This window comes from Palaemon carinicauda, chromosome 34 (genome assembly GCF_036898095.1).
Source record: "Palaemon carinicauda isolate YSFRI2023 chromosome 34, ASM3689809v2, whole genome shotgun sequence".
NCBI lineage: Eukaryota > Metazoa > Arthropoda > Malacostraca > Decapoda > Palaemonidae > Palaemon > Palaemon carinicauda.
This window is the reverse complement of record NC_090758.1, coordinates 70394421-70410593: the sequence shown is the minus strand read 5'-3', so window position 1 is coordinate 70410593 and position 16173 is coordinate 70394421. Positions and strand designations below refer to the sequence as shown.

At 37.8% G+C, this 16173-nt stretch overlaps 1 protein-coding gene across 1 annotated transcript in view; it reads right to left on the bottom strand.

Moving 5' to 3' along the window:
• Positions 1–256: 256 nt before the first annotated feature.
• Positions 257–16173, bottom strand: part of LOC137627019 (neuroligin-4, Y-linked-like) — a 36324-nt gene continuing 20407 nt past the window's right edge. Inside the window, exons 4-6 of the mRNA XM_068358002.1 lie at positions 2598–2758; positions 2201–2395; positions 257–418 (exon numbers count right to left, since the gene is read on the bottom strand). Coding sequence (XP_068214103.1) covers positions 257–418; positions 2201–2395; positions 2598–2758 — 518 coding nt within the window. The remainder of the gene's footprint in view (positions 419–2200; positions 2396–2597; positions 2759–16173) is intronic.

Here is a 16173-nt window from a genome sequence, read left to right as displayed (position 1 = left end):
TTTTAAAAGCTATTCTTTCTATGAATCAGTTTTTAGGTTTACTTCTAATAACTGAATAAATTTGATACAATCATTAGGAAGCAATGAAGTGAAATATTTTACCTATTCATATCAAGTTAATGAATATGTTATTAAGCATTAAATGTTTTACTTTCATTTGAAATTACAGATATTTATAACATTATACATCAGAATTACGTGAGCTATAATGACTTAAAAATAAAATATGAATCAATATCAAAATCAATACATCTCCTTACCCTAATTTGATGAAATTACTCCACATTGATATGAAGGATTTGCTGAGTGTGACATCCATCTTAGTGAAGTTATAACTTGAGGTCAAGGGTCCAAGAGCACCCAGAGGACATCCAAAGACGTACACCAGCTCGTTCAGGAGAATACTCTCGTTTCCAGACTTTGAGATAGATAATCAGATTAAATTTAAAGTTTTATTTTAATAATTACTGAAGTAGATACATACATATATATACCAAGGCACTTACCCCTATTTTGGGGTAGCGGACATAAAAAAATAAAAAAAAGGGACCTTTCCTCTCTATGTTCCTCCCAGCCTGACAAGGGACTTAACTGAGTTCGGCTGGTACTGCTAGGGTGCCACAGCCCACCCTCCCCGGTTATCAACCACCGATGAAGCTTCATAACGATGAATCACCTACTGCTGCTACCTTCGCGATCATCCAAGGCAACCGGAGGAAGCAGCAGGGCCTACAGGAAATGCGTCAATCTCGCTCGCTATTCATTCCTATTTCAAGCACGCTCTCTTGCCTCTCTCACATCTACCCTCCTATCACCCAGAGCTTTCTTCAATCAATCCATCCACCAAAACCTTGGCCTTCCTTTTGTACTTCTTCCATCAACTCTTGCATTCACCACCTTCTTTAGCAGACAGCCATTATCCATTCTCTCAACTTGGCCAAACCACCTCAACACATTCATATCCACTCTAGCTGCTAATTCGTTTCTTTCACCTGTTCTCACTCTCACCACTTCGTTCCTAACCCTCTCTACTTGAGATATATTAGGCATTTTCCTTAGATACTTCACCTCAAAACACATTCAATTTCTGTCTCTCCGTCAATTTCATTGCCCACAATTCCAATCCCTACATGACTTATGGTATAATCAATTTCTCATACATAACTCTCTTTACAGTCATGCACAGCCCTCTATTCCTTACCACTTCCTTCACTACCCCAACACTTTGCATCCTTCATTCACTCTCTGACCTCCATATGCTTCAACTTCACCATTTTTTTGCAACAACAGACCCCAAGTACTTAAACTGATCCACCTCCTCAAGTAATTCTCCATTCAACTTCGAACCACCTTCCCTTCTCTTACATCTCATAACCTTACTCTTACCCACATTAAATCTCAACTTCCTTCTCTCACACACCATTCCAAAATCTGTCACTAATTGGCCAAGCTTTTCTTCCTAGTCTGCAACCAGTACAGTATCATCCTCAAACAACAACTGATTTACTTCACAGTTATGATCATTTTCGTCTATCAGTTTCAATCCTCGTCCAAGCATTCGAGCATTCACCTCTCTCATCAATCAATCAACATACAAGTTAAACATCCATGGTGACATCATACATCCCTGTCTCAGCCCCACTCTCACCGGAAACCAATCGCTCACTTAATTTTCTATCCTAACACATCATTTACTACAACAACCTTCCACTATCTCAACAAAACCTCATCACATTTCACATCACTTCCCTATTAACCCTATCATACGCTTTCTCCATATCCATGAACGTAACATACACATCCTTACCTTTTGCTAAATATTTCTCGCATATCTGCCTAACTGTAAAAATCTGATTCATACGTACCCTAGCTCTTCTAAAACCACCCTCTACTTCTAATATTGCATTCTCTATTTTATTTATAGCATGATTCTTTTATTGATATTTATCATTTCATATTTTCATAAATATAATTTGCACAAGTTGGTTACATATATCACTAATCTATTGATGATATTCCAAAACCTTTAATAGACTAACAGAGTGTCATTTATGAAATATACCATATTTTCTATTTCATATATCACTCCTATCTATCAATATATATATATATATATATATATACACACACACATATATATATATATATATATATACACACACACACATATATATATATATATATATATACATATATATACATTTGAAACTTCTTCCTCCAACACGTAGAGATAAGATGATCGGGAAGTTGTGTATAGCTGTTTGGCAAGATCTGCCATTGGCGAGACGATATACGCATCATGAAGGCCTTGGCCGGTTGAGTCCCTGATGCTGATTGGTTGATGAAGGGATCTCGACCAATCAGTGTACTCGGCTGTGATGGCTAACATTATTTCCTGTGCGGAGATGAAGATACTCCATTTGAGGTATATTTTTATTTAATAAATTGTATAGTTTATATATATGTGTAGCTCTGGTAATAATAATAATAATAATAATAATAATAATAATAATAATAATAATAATAATAATAATAATAATAATAATAATAATGATAATAATAATAATAATAATAATAATATTAATGATAATGCCCACCTGCAGATGATATGGATAGTTATTGACAATGAAGGATCTCAGGAGATCCTCCCTATAGTCAACATCGAATCCTTCTTGGACTTCTTGCTGACTCAGGATGTCAAGGAGGTTGGCAGCTGTCATTCCGAGAAGGAGGTCAACTGGAGTTCGACCTTCCTTGCCTTTGAAGTCGAAAGGAAATGAGAAAAAGTTTCTTAGTTTCTTTTAATAGTTGAGTGAATAGGAATATTATTTAGTATAGACAAATGGAAACATTTATGACATACGAATAAGTACTTGAGTGCAAGTTAATTTTTATACTTTAGTTTAGAAATTAGAATTATTATCCTGGTTAAACATATGTATTCATTATGCAAGGATTTCAGTTGTTAACTCTATATATCTGTGTATATAAAAACAACAACAACAACAACATGAGCAGCTGTGTCTAGAGCTCTGCAGGACATCGGCCACATCCATGTCCTTATTCATGACTATCGTTTGGCTAGTTTTCATCACCATGATGGCTAAATGGGGATTGGTGATGATAGGAGATTTATGTCTGATTACTCACAGCAAACATACCTATTGTGGGTAGCCCTAATAGAGCTTTTCTGATCATGGCAATGCACTAAACATTTTACCACGTTAAAGTATCTCCACTCACAAAGGGAGGTGCATTTGTATATATATATATATATATATATATGTGTGTGTGTGGATAAATATCAACACAATATCGTGTTCAGATAGAAATAAATTTCTATCTCATATTTGGGATCGAACGCTAGCCCCTTCTAACGAAAGGCCAGGTCGAAACCAACTATGCCACAAGAGACCATAAATGAAATCGGAACCTGACGCTACCTAGCTGTCCGAGGATTTACCTGGCAAGACATTCCGTCTTATACCAGCGAGTTTTACCCGATTTCCTGGCCCACCACGTGACACAATTGGTAGTAATTCATTCAAATTACCCCTAATGAGTCAATATGGATAAATATCAACACAACATCGTGTTCAAATAGAAATAAATTTCTACCTCATACTTGGGATCGAACGCTAGCACCTTCTAATGAAAGGCCAGGTCGAAACCAACCATGCCACGAGAAACCATAAAAGAAATCGGAACCTGACGCTACCTAGCCGTCCGAGGATTTACCTGGCGAGACATCAGTCTCTTACCAGCGAGTTTTACCCAATTTCCCGGACCACCACGTGACACAATTGGTAGTAACTCGTTCAAATCAACACTAATGAGACAATATGGATAAATATCAACACAACATTGTGTTCAAGTAGAAATAAATTTCTACCTCATACTTAGGATCGAACGCTAGACCCTTCTAATGAAAGGCCAGGTCGAAACAAACCATGCCACGAGAAACCATAAAAGAAATCGGAACCTGACGCTACCTAGCTGTCCGAGGATTTACCTGGCGAGACATCAGTCTCTCACCAGCTAGTTTTACCCGATTTCGAGGCACACCACTTGACACAATTGTTAGTAATTCATTCAAATTACCCCTAATGAGTCTCTATGGAGGAATATCAACACAACATTGTGTTCAAATAGAAATAAATTTCTACCTCATACTTGGGATTGAACGCTAGCCCCTTCTAATGACAGGCCAGGTCGAAAGCAACCATGCCACGAGAGACCATAAAAGAAATCGGAACATGACGCTACCTAGCTGTCCGAAGATTTACCTGGCGAGATATCAGTCTCTTACCAGCGAGTTTTACCGAATTTCCCGGCCCACCATGTGACTCAATTGGTAGTAATTCAATCAAATCACCCCTAATGAGTCAATATGGATAAATATCAACACAACATTGTGTTCAAATAAAAATAGATTTCTACCTCATGCTTGGGATCGAACGCTAGACCCTTCTAATGAAAGGCCAGGTCGAAACCAACCATGCCACGAGAGACCATAAAAGAAATCGGAACCTGACGCTACCTAGCTGTCAGAGAATTTACCTGGCGAGACATCAGTCTCTTTCCAGCGAGTTTTACCCGATTTCCTGGCCCACCACGTGACACAATTGGTAGTAAATCATTCAAATTACCCCTAATGAGTCAATATGGATAAATATCAACACAATATCGTGTTCAAATAGCAATAAATTTCTACCTCATACTTGGGATTGAACGCTAGCCCCTTCTAATGAAAGGCCAGGTCGAAACCAACCATGCCACGAGAGACCATAAAAGAAATCGGAACCTGACGCTACCTAGCTGTCAGAGGATTTACCTGGCGAGACATCAGTCTCATACCAGCGAGTTTTACCCGATTTCCCGGCCCACCACGTGACACAATTGGTAGTAATTCATTCAAATCACCCCTAATGAGTCAATATGGATAAATATTTTCACAGCATCGTGTTCAAATAGAAAAAAATTTCTACCTCATTCTTGGGATCGAACGCTAGACCCTTCTAATGAAAGGCCAGGTCGAAACCAACCATGCCACGAGAGACCATAAAAGAAATCGGAACCTGACGTTACCTAGCTGTCCGGGGATATACCTAGCGAGACATCAGTCTCTCACCAGAGAGTTTTACCCGATTTCCCCGCACATCACGTGACACAATTGGTAGTACTTCATTCAAATTACCCCTAATGAGTCAATATGGATAAATATCAACACAACATCATGTTCAAGTAGAAATAAATTTCTACCTCACACTTGGGATCGAACGCTAGCCCCTTCTAATGAAAGGCCAGGTCGAAACCAACCATGCCACGAGAGACCATAAAAGAAATCGGAACCTGACGCTACCTAGCAGTCCGAGGATTCACCTGGCGAGACATCAGTCTCATACCAGCAAATTTTACCCGATTTCCCGGCCCACCACGTGACACAATTGGTAGTAATTCATTCAAAATACCCCTAATGAGTCAATATGGATAAATATAAACACAACATCGTGTTCAAATAGAAATAAATTTCTACCTCATACTTGGGATCGAACGCTAGACCCTTCTAATGAAAGGCCAGGTCGAAACCAACCATGATACGAGAGACCATAAAAGAAATCGGAACCTGACCCAACCTAGCTGTCCGAGGATTTACCTGGCGAGACATCAGTCTCTAGCCAGCGAGTTTTACCCGATTTCCCGGCCCACCACGTGACACAATTGGTAATAATTCATTCAAATTATCCCTAATGAGTCAATATGGATAAATATCAACACAACATCGTGTTCAAATAGAAATAAATTTCTACCTCATACTTGGGATCGAACGCTAGACCCTTCTAATGAAAGGCCAGGTCGAAACCAACCATGCCACGAGGGACCATAAAAGAAATCGGAACCTGACGCTACCTAGCCGTCCGAGGATTTACCTGGTGAGACATCAGTCTCTTACCAGCGAGTTTTACCCAATTTCCCGGACCACCACCTGACACAATTGGTAGTAACTCGTTCAAATCAACACTAATGAGTCAATATGGATAAATATCAACACAACATTGTGTTCAAGTAGAAATAAATTTCTACCTCATACTTAGGATCGAACGCTAGACCCTTCTAATGAAAGGCCAGGTCGAAACAAACCATGCCACGAGAAACCATAAAAGAAATCGGAACCTGACGCTACCTAGCTGTCCGAGGATTTACCTGGCGAGACATCAGTCTCTCACCAGCTAGTTTTACCCGATTTCACGGCACACCACTTGACACAATTGTTAGTAATTCATTCAAATTACCCCTAATGAGTCTCTATGGAGGAATATCAACACAACATTGTGTTCAAATAGAAATAAATTTCTACCTCATACTTGGGATTGAACGCTAGCCCCTTCTAATGACAGGCCAGGTCGAAAGCAACCATGCCACGAGAGACCATAAAAGAAATCGGAACATGACGCTACCTAGCTGTCCGAAGATTTACCTGGCGAGACATCAGTCTCTCACCAGCTAGTTTTACCCGATTTCACGGCACACCACTTGACACAATTGTTAGTAATTCATTCAAATTACTCCTAATGAGTCTCTATGGAGGAATATTAACACAACATTGTGTTCAAATAGAAATAAATTTCTACCTCATACTTGGGATTGAACGCTAGCCCCTTCTAATGACAGGCCAGGTCGAAAGCAACAATGCCACGAGAGACCATAAAAGAAATCGGAACATGACGCTACCTAGCTGTCCGAAGATTTACCTGGCGAGATATCAGTCTCTTACCAGCGAGTTTTACCCAATTTCCCGGCCCACCATGTGACTCAATTGGTAGTAATTCAATCAAATCACCCCTAATGAGTCAATATGGATAAATATCAACACAACATTGTGTTCAAATAAAAATAAATTTCTACCTCATGCTTGGGATCGAACGCTAGACCCTTCTAATGAAAGGCCAGGTCGAAACCAACCATGCCACGAGAGACCATAAAAGAAATCGGAACCTGACGCTACCTAGCTGTCAGAGAATTTACCTGGCGAGACATCAGTCTCTTTCCAGCGAGTTTTACCCGATTTCCCGGCCCACCACGTGACACAATTGGTAGTAAATCATTCAAATTACCCCTAATGAGTCAATATGGATAAATATCAACACAATATCGTGTTCAAATAGCAATAAATTTCTACCTCATACTTGGGATTGAACGCTAGCCCCTTCTAATGAAAGGCCAGGTCGAAACCAACCATGCCACGAGAGACCATAAAAGAAATCGGAACCTGACGCTACCTAGCTGTCAGAGGATTTACCTGGCGAGACATCAGTCTCATACCAGCGAGTTTTACCCGATTTCCCGGCCCACCACGTGACACAATTGGTAGTAATTCATTCAAATCACCCCTAATGAGTCAATATGGATAAATATTTTCACAGCATCGTGTTCAAATAGAAAAAATTTCTACCTCATTCTTGGGATCATACGCTAGACCCTTCTAATGAAAGGCCAGGTCGAAACCAACCATGCCACGAGAGACCATAAAAGAAATCGGAACCTGACGTTACCTAGCTGTCCGGGGATATACCTAGCGAGACATCAGTCTCTCACCAGCAAATTTTACCCGATTTCCCGGCCCACCACGTGACACAATTGGTAGTAATTCATTCAAAATACCCCTAATGAGTCAATATGGATAAATATAAACACAACATCGTGTTCAAATAGAAATAAATTTCTACCTCATACTTGGGATCGAACGCTAGACCCTTCTAATGAAAGGCCAGGTCGAAACCAACCATGATACGAGAGATCATAAAAGAAATCGGAACCTGACCCAACCTAGCTGTCCGAGGATTTACCTGGCGAGACATCAGTCTCTAGCCAGCGAGTTTTACCCGATTTCCCGGCCCACCACGTGACACAATTGGTAGTAATTCATTCAAATTATCCCTAATGAGTAAATATGGATAAATATCAACACAACATCGTGTTCAAATAGAAATAAATTTCTACCTCATACTTGGGATCGAACGCTAGACCCTTCTAATGAAAGGCCAGGTCGAAACCAACCATGCCACGAGGGACCATAAAAGAAATCGGAACCTGACCCTACCTAGCTGTCCGAGGATTTACCTGGCGAGACATCAGTCTCTTACCAGCGAGATTTACCCAATTTCCCGGCCCACCACGTGACACAATTGGTAGTAATTCGTTCAAATCACCCCTAATGGGTCAATATGCATAAATATCAACATAACATCGTGTTCATATAGAAATAGATTTCTACCTCATACTTGGGATCGAACGCTAGCCCCTTCCAATGAAAGGCCAGGTCGAAACCAACCATGCCACGAGAAACCATAAAAGAAATCGGAACCTGACGCTACCTAGCTGTCCGAGGATTTACATGGCGAGAAATCAGTCTCTTACCAGCTAGTTTTACCTGATTTCACGGCCCACCACGTGACACAATTGTTAGTAATTGATTTAAATTACCCCTAAAAAGTCTATAAGGATAAATATCAACACAACATTGTGTTCAAATAGAAATAAATTTCTACCTCATACTTGGGATCGAACGCTAGCCCCTTCTAATGAAAGGCCAGGTCGAAAGCAACCATGCCACGAGAGACCATGAAAGAAATCTTAACCTGACGCTACCTAGCTGTCCGAGGATTTACCTGACGAGATATTAGTCTCTTACCAGCGAGTTTTACCCAATTTCCCGGCCCACCACGTGACAAAATTGGTAGTAATTCAATCAAATCACCCCCAATGAGTCAATATGGATAAATATCAACACAACATTGTGTTCAATTAAAAATAAATTTCTACCTCATACTTGGGATCGAACGCTAGACCCTTCTAATGAAAGGCCAGGTCGAAACCAACCATGCCACGAGAGACCATAAAAGAAATCGGAACCTGACGCTACGTAGCTGTCCGGGGATATACTTAGCGAGACATCAGTCTCTTACCAGTGAGTTTTACCCGATTTCCCGGCCCACCATTTGACACAATTGGTAGTAATTCATTCAAATTACCCATAATGAGTCAATATGGATAAATATCAACACAACATCATGTTCAAATAGAAATAAATTTCTACCTCACACTTGGGATCGAACGCTAGCCCCTTCTAATGAAAGGCCAGGTCGAAACCAACCAGCCACGAAAGACCATAAAAGAAATCGGAACCTGACGCTACCTAGCTGTCCGAGGATTTACCTGGCGAGACATCAGTCTCATACCAGCAAATTTTACCCGATTTCCGGCCCACCACGTGACACAATTGGTAGTAATTCATTCAAATTACCCCTAATGAGTCAATATGGATGAATATCAACACAACATTGTGTTCAAATAGAAAAAAATTTCTACCTCATACTTGGGATCGAACGCTAGACCCTTCTAATGAAAGGCCAGGTCGAAACCAACCATGCCACGAGAGACCATAAAAGAAATCGGAACCTGACGCTACCTAGCTGTCCGAGGATTTACCTGGCGAGACATCAGTCTCTTACCAGCGAGTTTTACCCAATTTCCCGGCCCACCATGTGACTCAATTGGTAGTAATTCAATCAAATCACCCCTAATGAGTCAATATGGATAAATATCAACACAACATTGTGTTCAAATAAAAATAAATTTCTACCTCATGCTTGGGATCGAACGCTAGACCCTTCTAATGAAAGGCCAGGTCGAAACCAACCATGCCACGAGAGACCATAAAAGAAATCGGAACCTGACGCTACCTAGCTGTCAGAGAATTTACCTGGCGAGACATCAGTCTCTTTCCAGCGAGTTTTACCCGATTTCCCGGCCCACCACGTGACACAATTGGTAGTAAATCATTCAAATTACCCCTAATGAGTCAATATGGATAAATATCAACACAATATCGTGTTCAAATAGCAATAAATTTCTACCTCATACTTGGGATTGAACGCTAGCCCCTTCTAATGAAAGGCCAGGTCGAAACCAACCATGCCACGAGAGACCATAAAAGAAATCGGAACCTGACGCTACCTAGCTGTCAGAAGGATTTACCTGGCGAGACATCAGTCTCATACCAGCGAGTTTTACCCGATTTCCCGGCCCACCACGTGACACAATTGGTAGTAATTCATTCAAATCACCCCTAATGAGTCAATATGGATAAATATTTTCACAGCATCGTGTTCAATATAAAAAAATTTCTACCTCATTCTTGGGATCATACGCTAGACCCTTCTAATGAAAGGCCAGGTCGAAACCAACCATGCCACGAGAGACCATAAAAGAAATCGGAACCTGACGTTACCTAGCTGTCCGGGGATATACCTAGCGAGACATCAGTCTCTCACCAGAGAGTTTTACCCGATTTCCCCGCCCATCACGTGACACAATTGGTAGTAATTCATTCAAATTACCCCTAATGAGTCAATATGGATAAATATCAACACAACATCATGTTCAAGTAGAAATAAATTTCTACCTCACACTTGGGATCGAACGCTAGCCCCTTCTAATGAAAGGCCAGGTCGAAACCAACCATGCCACGAGAGACCATAAAAGAAATCGGAACCTGACGCTACCTAGCAGTCCGAGGATTCACCTGGCGAGACATCAGTCTCATACCAGCAAATTTTACCCGATTTCCCGGCCCACCACGTGACACAATTGGTAGTAATTCATTCAAAATACCCCTAATGAGTCAATATGGATAAATATAAACACAACATCGTGTTCAAATAGAAATAAATTTCTACCTCATACTTGGGATCGAACGCTAGACCCTTCTAATGAAAGGCCAGGTCGAAACCAACCATGATACGAGAGACCATAAAAGAAATCGGAACCTGACCCAACCTAGCTGTCCGAGGATTTACCTGGCGAGACATCAGTCTCTAGCCAGCGAGTTTTACCCGATTTCCCGGCCCACCACGTGACACAATTGGTAGTAATTCATTCAAATTATCCCTAATGAGTAAATATGGATAAATATCAACACAACATCGTGTTCAAATAGAAATAAATTTCTACCTCATACTTGGGATCGAACGCTAGACCCTTCTAATGAAAGGCCAGGTCGAAACCAACCATGCCACGAGGGACCATAAAAGAAATCGGAACCTGACCCTACCTAGCTGTCCGAGGATTTACCTGGCGAGACATCAGTCTCTTACCAGCGAGATTTACCCAATTTCCCGGCCCACCACGTGACACAATTGGTAGTAATTCGTTCAAATCACCCCTAATGGGTCAATATGCATAAATATCAACATAACATCGTGTTCATATAGAAATAAATTTCTACCTCATACTTGGGATCGAACGCTAGCCCCTTCCAATGAAAGGCCAGGTCGAAACCAACCATGCCACGAGAAACCATAAAAGAAATCGGAACCTGACGCTACCTAGCTGTCCGAGGATTTACATGGCGAGAAATCAGTCTCTTACCAGCTAGTTTTACCTGATTTCACGGCCCACCACGTGACACAATTGTTAGTAATTCATTTAAATTACCCCTAAAAAGTCTATAAGGATAAATATCAACACAACATTGTGTTCAAATAGAAATAAATTTCTACCTCATACTTGGGATCGAACGCTAGCCCCTTCTAATGAAAGGCCAGGTCGAAAGCAACCATGCCACGAGAGACCATGAAAGAAATCTTAACCTGACGCTACCTAGCTGTCCGAGGATTTACCTGGCGAGATATTAGTCTCTTACCAGCGAGTTTTACCCAATTTCCCGGCCCACCACGTGACAAAATTGGTAGTAATTCAATCAAATCACCCCAATGAGTCAATATGGATAAATATCAACACAACATTGTGTTCAATTAAAAATAAATTTCTACCTCATACTTGGGATCGAACGCTAGACCCTTCTAATGAAAGGCCAGGTCGAAACCAACCATGCCACGAGAGACCATAAAAGAAATCGGAACCTGACGCTACCTAGCTGTCCGGGGATATACCTAGCGAGACATCAGTCTCTTACCAGTGAGTTTTACCCGATTTCCCGGCCCACCACGTGACACAATTGGTAGTAATTCATTCAAATTACCCATAATGAGTCAATATGGATAAATATCAACACAACATCATGTTCAAATAGAAATAAATTTCTACCTCACACTTGGGATCGAACGCTAGCCCCTTCTAATGAAAGGCCAGGTCGAAACCAACCAAGCCACGAAAGACCATAAAAGAAATCGGAACCTAACGCTACCTAGCTGTCCGAGGATTCACCTGGCGAGACATCAGTCTCATACCAGCAAATTTTACCCGATTTCCTGGCCCACCACGTGACACAATTGGTAGTAATTCATTCAAAATACCCCTAATGAGTCAATATGGATGAATATAAACACAATATCGTGTTCAAATAGAAACAAATTTCTACCTCATACTTGGGATCGAACGCTAGACCCTTCTAATGGAAGGCCAGGTCGAAACCAACCATGCCACGAGAGACCATAAAAGAAATCGGAACCTGACGCAACCAAGCTGTCCGAGGATTTACCTGGCGAGACATCAGTCTCTTGCCAGCGAGTTTTACCCGATATCCCGGCCCACCACGTGACACAATTGGTAGTAATTCATTCAAATTACCCCTAATGAGTCAATATGGATGAATATCAACACAACATCGTGTTCAAATAGAAATAAATTTCTACCTCATACTTGGGATCGAACGCTAGCCCCTTCTAATGAAAGGCCAGGTCGAAACCAACCATGCCCCGAGGGACCATTAAAGAAATCGGAACCTGAAGCTACCTAGCTGTCCGAGGATTTACCTGGCGAGACATCAGTCTCATACCAGCGAGTTTTACCCGATTTCCCGGCCCACCATGTGACACAATTGGTAGTAATTCAATCAAATTACTCCTAATGAGTCAATAGTCATAAATATCAACACAACATCGTGTTCAAATAGAAATAAATTTCTACCTCATACTTGGGATCGAACGCTAGACCCTTCTAATGAAAGGCCAGGTCGAAACCAACCATGCCATGACAGACCATAAAAGAAATCGGAACCTGACGCTACCTAGCTGTCCGAGGATTTACCTGGCGAGACATCAGTCTCTTACCAGCGAGTTTTACCCGATTTCCCGGCCCACCACGTGACACATATATATATATATATATATATATATATATATATATATATATATATATATATATATATATATATATATATATATATATATATATATATATATATATATATATATATATATATATATATATATATATATATATATATATATATATATATATATATATATATATATATATATATATATATATATATATATATATATATATATATATATATATATATATATATATATATATATATATATATATATATATATATATATATATATATATATATATATATATATATATATATATATATATATATATATATATATATATATATATATATATATATATATATATATATATATATATATATATATATATATATATATATATATATATATATATATATATATATGCCTGTGCGTATAGACTTGTATATATGTAATATTATACATCAAAGGGTTTCAGCCGTATTTTCCATCTCGTGCATTATGAGTTAAGAGCCTAAACAGCTTTTAGAATAAATAAAATGTTTTTGCGTATGAGTTGATAAACATTTGAAATCCATCAAACTAAATTTAGAAGTTAAATTTACCCATTTGCTCTGAGGAATTTTCCAGTCAGGTTTGATAGTGACACCATCAATGCTGGGCCAACAGCCACTTGAAACTTGGATGTCTTCAGTTGAACCTTTAAGAACAACAAGTTAATGTTATTTTTTTTTCATAAAAGTTATATTTTTCCTAAATCATAATTATTATTTAAACAGAAATAATAAGGTTAACTTATTTTTGGTCTTTCATGATAATAATTTAATTATAGTTATACGGAATATACATAATCTTGAGTTGAAAGCATTTACCAGTGAACAGTCAAATAACATATTGTTAGGTTTGATATAAATTCAAATTACCAATAATATTTTTGTTTTACACAAACACACCTTTAGATCGAGATTTATTGGTAATATAATTTTGCTAAAAATAATTAAATTACTATAATAAAAATGAGTTTTCTTAGGCTAAAACAATTTCCATGCAATCATGAAAGTCATACGGTAACTTGTTAGGTTAAATATAAACTCATATTACCAAACCGATTTGAGTTTTCTAAAACACACCGTTATGTATGAAAATATACTTTTGATTAAAATTAATTTCTGATTTTTACTAAAAATAAATTTTTCGTATCCACAATAACAAATAAAAAAATTTCAAATTCTTTAATTACTGGTAATTAACGTAGAATCATTATCAGATATATGGATATATTAATTCTATCATTAATCCATTATATTTTTCATTAGCTTGTCAGGAATATAATACTCAACTAAAATATGAAAAAAGAAACTGTAAATACAGTACAATTAATTGAATATTTTTAAGCAAATCCCTTAACAATTAATGAAATTATTGTTACATATATTTTCCTTCTCTATTTAATATTTTCTTTAGGTAAAAACAGAAAACAGTTATATTTTATTGTTGTTTCTAGCTATTTACATTCCATCTAGCCTAATTTGCTTTGTGTGTACTCGGTGGAGCCCTATTGCCAGGGGCAGAATAATCACTGAAAACCACAATATTTACTATGTACAATTTTTTTTTTTATTATTATTAGAATAGAGAGTATATTATTAAAAAAAATCCAATACTTCTAACATATGATATAAGTGGAATTAGTATACACTACAATAGTATAGTCCAAAGTTGAATAATCATCCCTTTTCGTTTCGATGGACTTATGGTTATTTTTAAGAAACATATCAACTTGTAATATAAAACTAATAAAGCAATTAAATTTTGTCGGGTCACGTAAACTGGTAATCAAATATTCTCAAACATCTCCAACTTAATCACCTGCAATATGTCGTGCAGAGGCCTCTTCCTCAGGCACTGGAGAAGATTTTCATAGTGGCGAAAGAGGTCGTTTGGAACAGGGCAGTCCAGCTGGGTGGCTACATCGAAGGCGTGTCCAGATGGGTCCCGGACTGAAGCCCAGGGACTGAGTGCAGATCCTGACATCAGGATTTCTCGCTTGAACAGACCTGCTCCTGATGACCAGGTGAGAGGGATTGGCAGATGGATATTATGGTAGGAAGGATTCTATGGTCTTCCGTGTTTAGAGGTGCGGTTAATTTATATGTTTTGGTACTTTTTGGTAGAGATAGGGTTTGTATATATATATATATATATATATATATATATATATATATATATATATATATATATATATATATATATATATATATATATATATATATAGATAGATAGATAGATAGATAGATAGATATATGTGTGTGTTCGTATGTGTGTATGACTCATACTTAAAAGTAAGTGTGTGTGTTTAAACAAATATTGAAGGATTTTGTAAGCTTCAGTGGTCATAAATATCCTAAACAATATTATCTTCATCCCTCTTTTTTCTCAATGATGTTCCAACTCATTTCGTAAGGTAAAAACAATATTACTTTTCACAGACCATCAGAGAAAATACGAACATCTAAATAAATGTATTTTGGCCTTTGTATAAGAACAAGACTCAAATTATGGAATATCTATAAAAAAGATAATAAACAATATTGGAAAAGGAATATCCAATAACAAATAAAAAGACGATAATAATAAATTGAATTAGTGTTTCTTCTTGATGATAATAGAATGGAATGGGATAGATACATTGAAGTTTATTTGATTTGACTTTTTAATTAGGAATTTCAAGAAATTAAGTATGAAGGTATGTACACACATAAACAAACCCACAACACACAAACACACACACACACACACACACACACACACATATATATATATATATATATATATATATATATATATATATATATATATATATATATATATGTGTGTGTGTGTGTGCATATATGTATATATTGATGTATATATATGAATACATATACATACATATGTATATATATATATATATATATATATATATATATATATATATATATATATATATATATATATATGCATATATATAAAATTTCCAATAATATTAGAAAAAATCTAATCACCCACAAGCTGAATTAAACAGAAATTTTAATCAAAACATACAATTTTC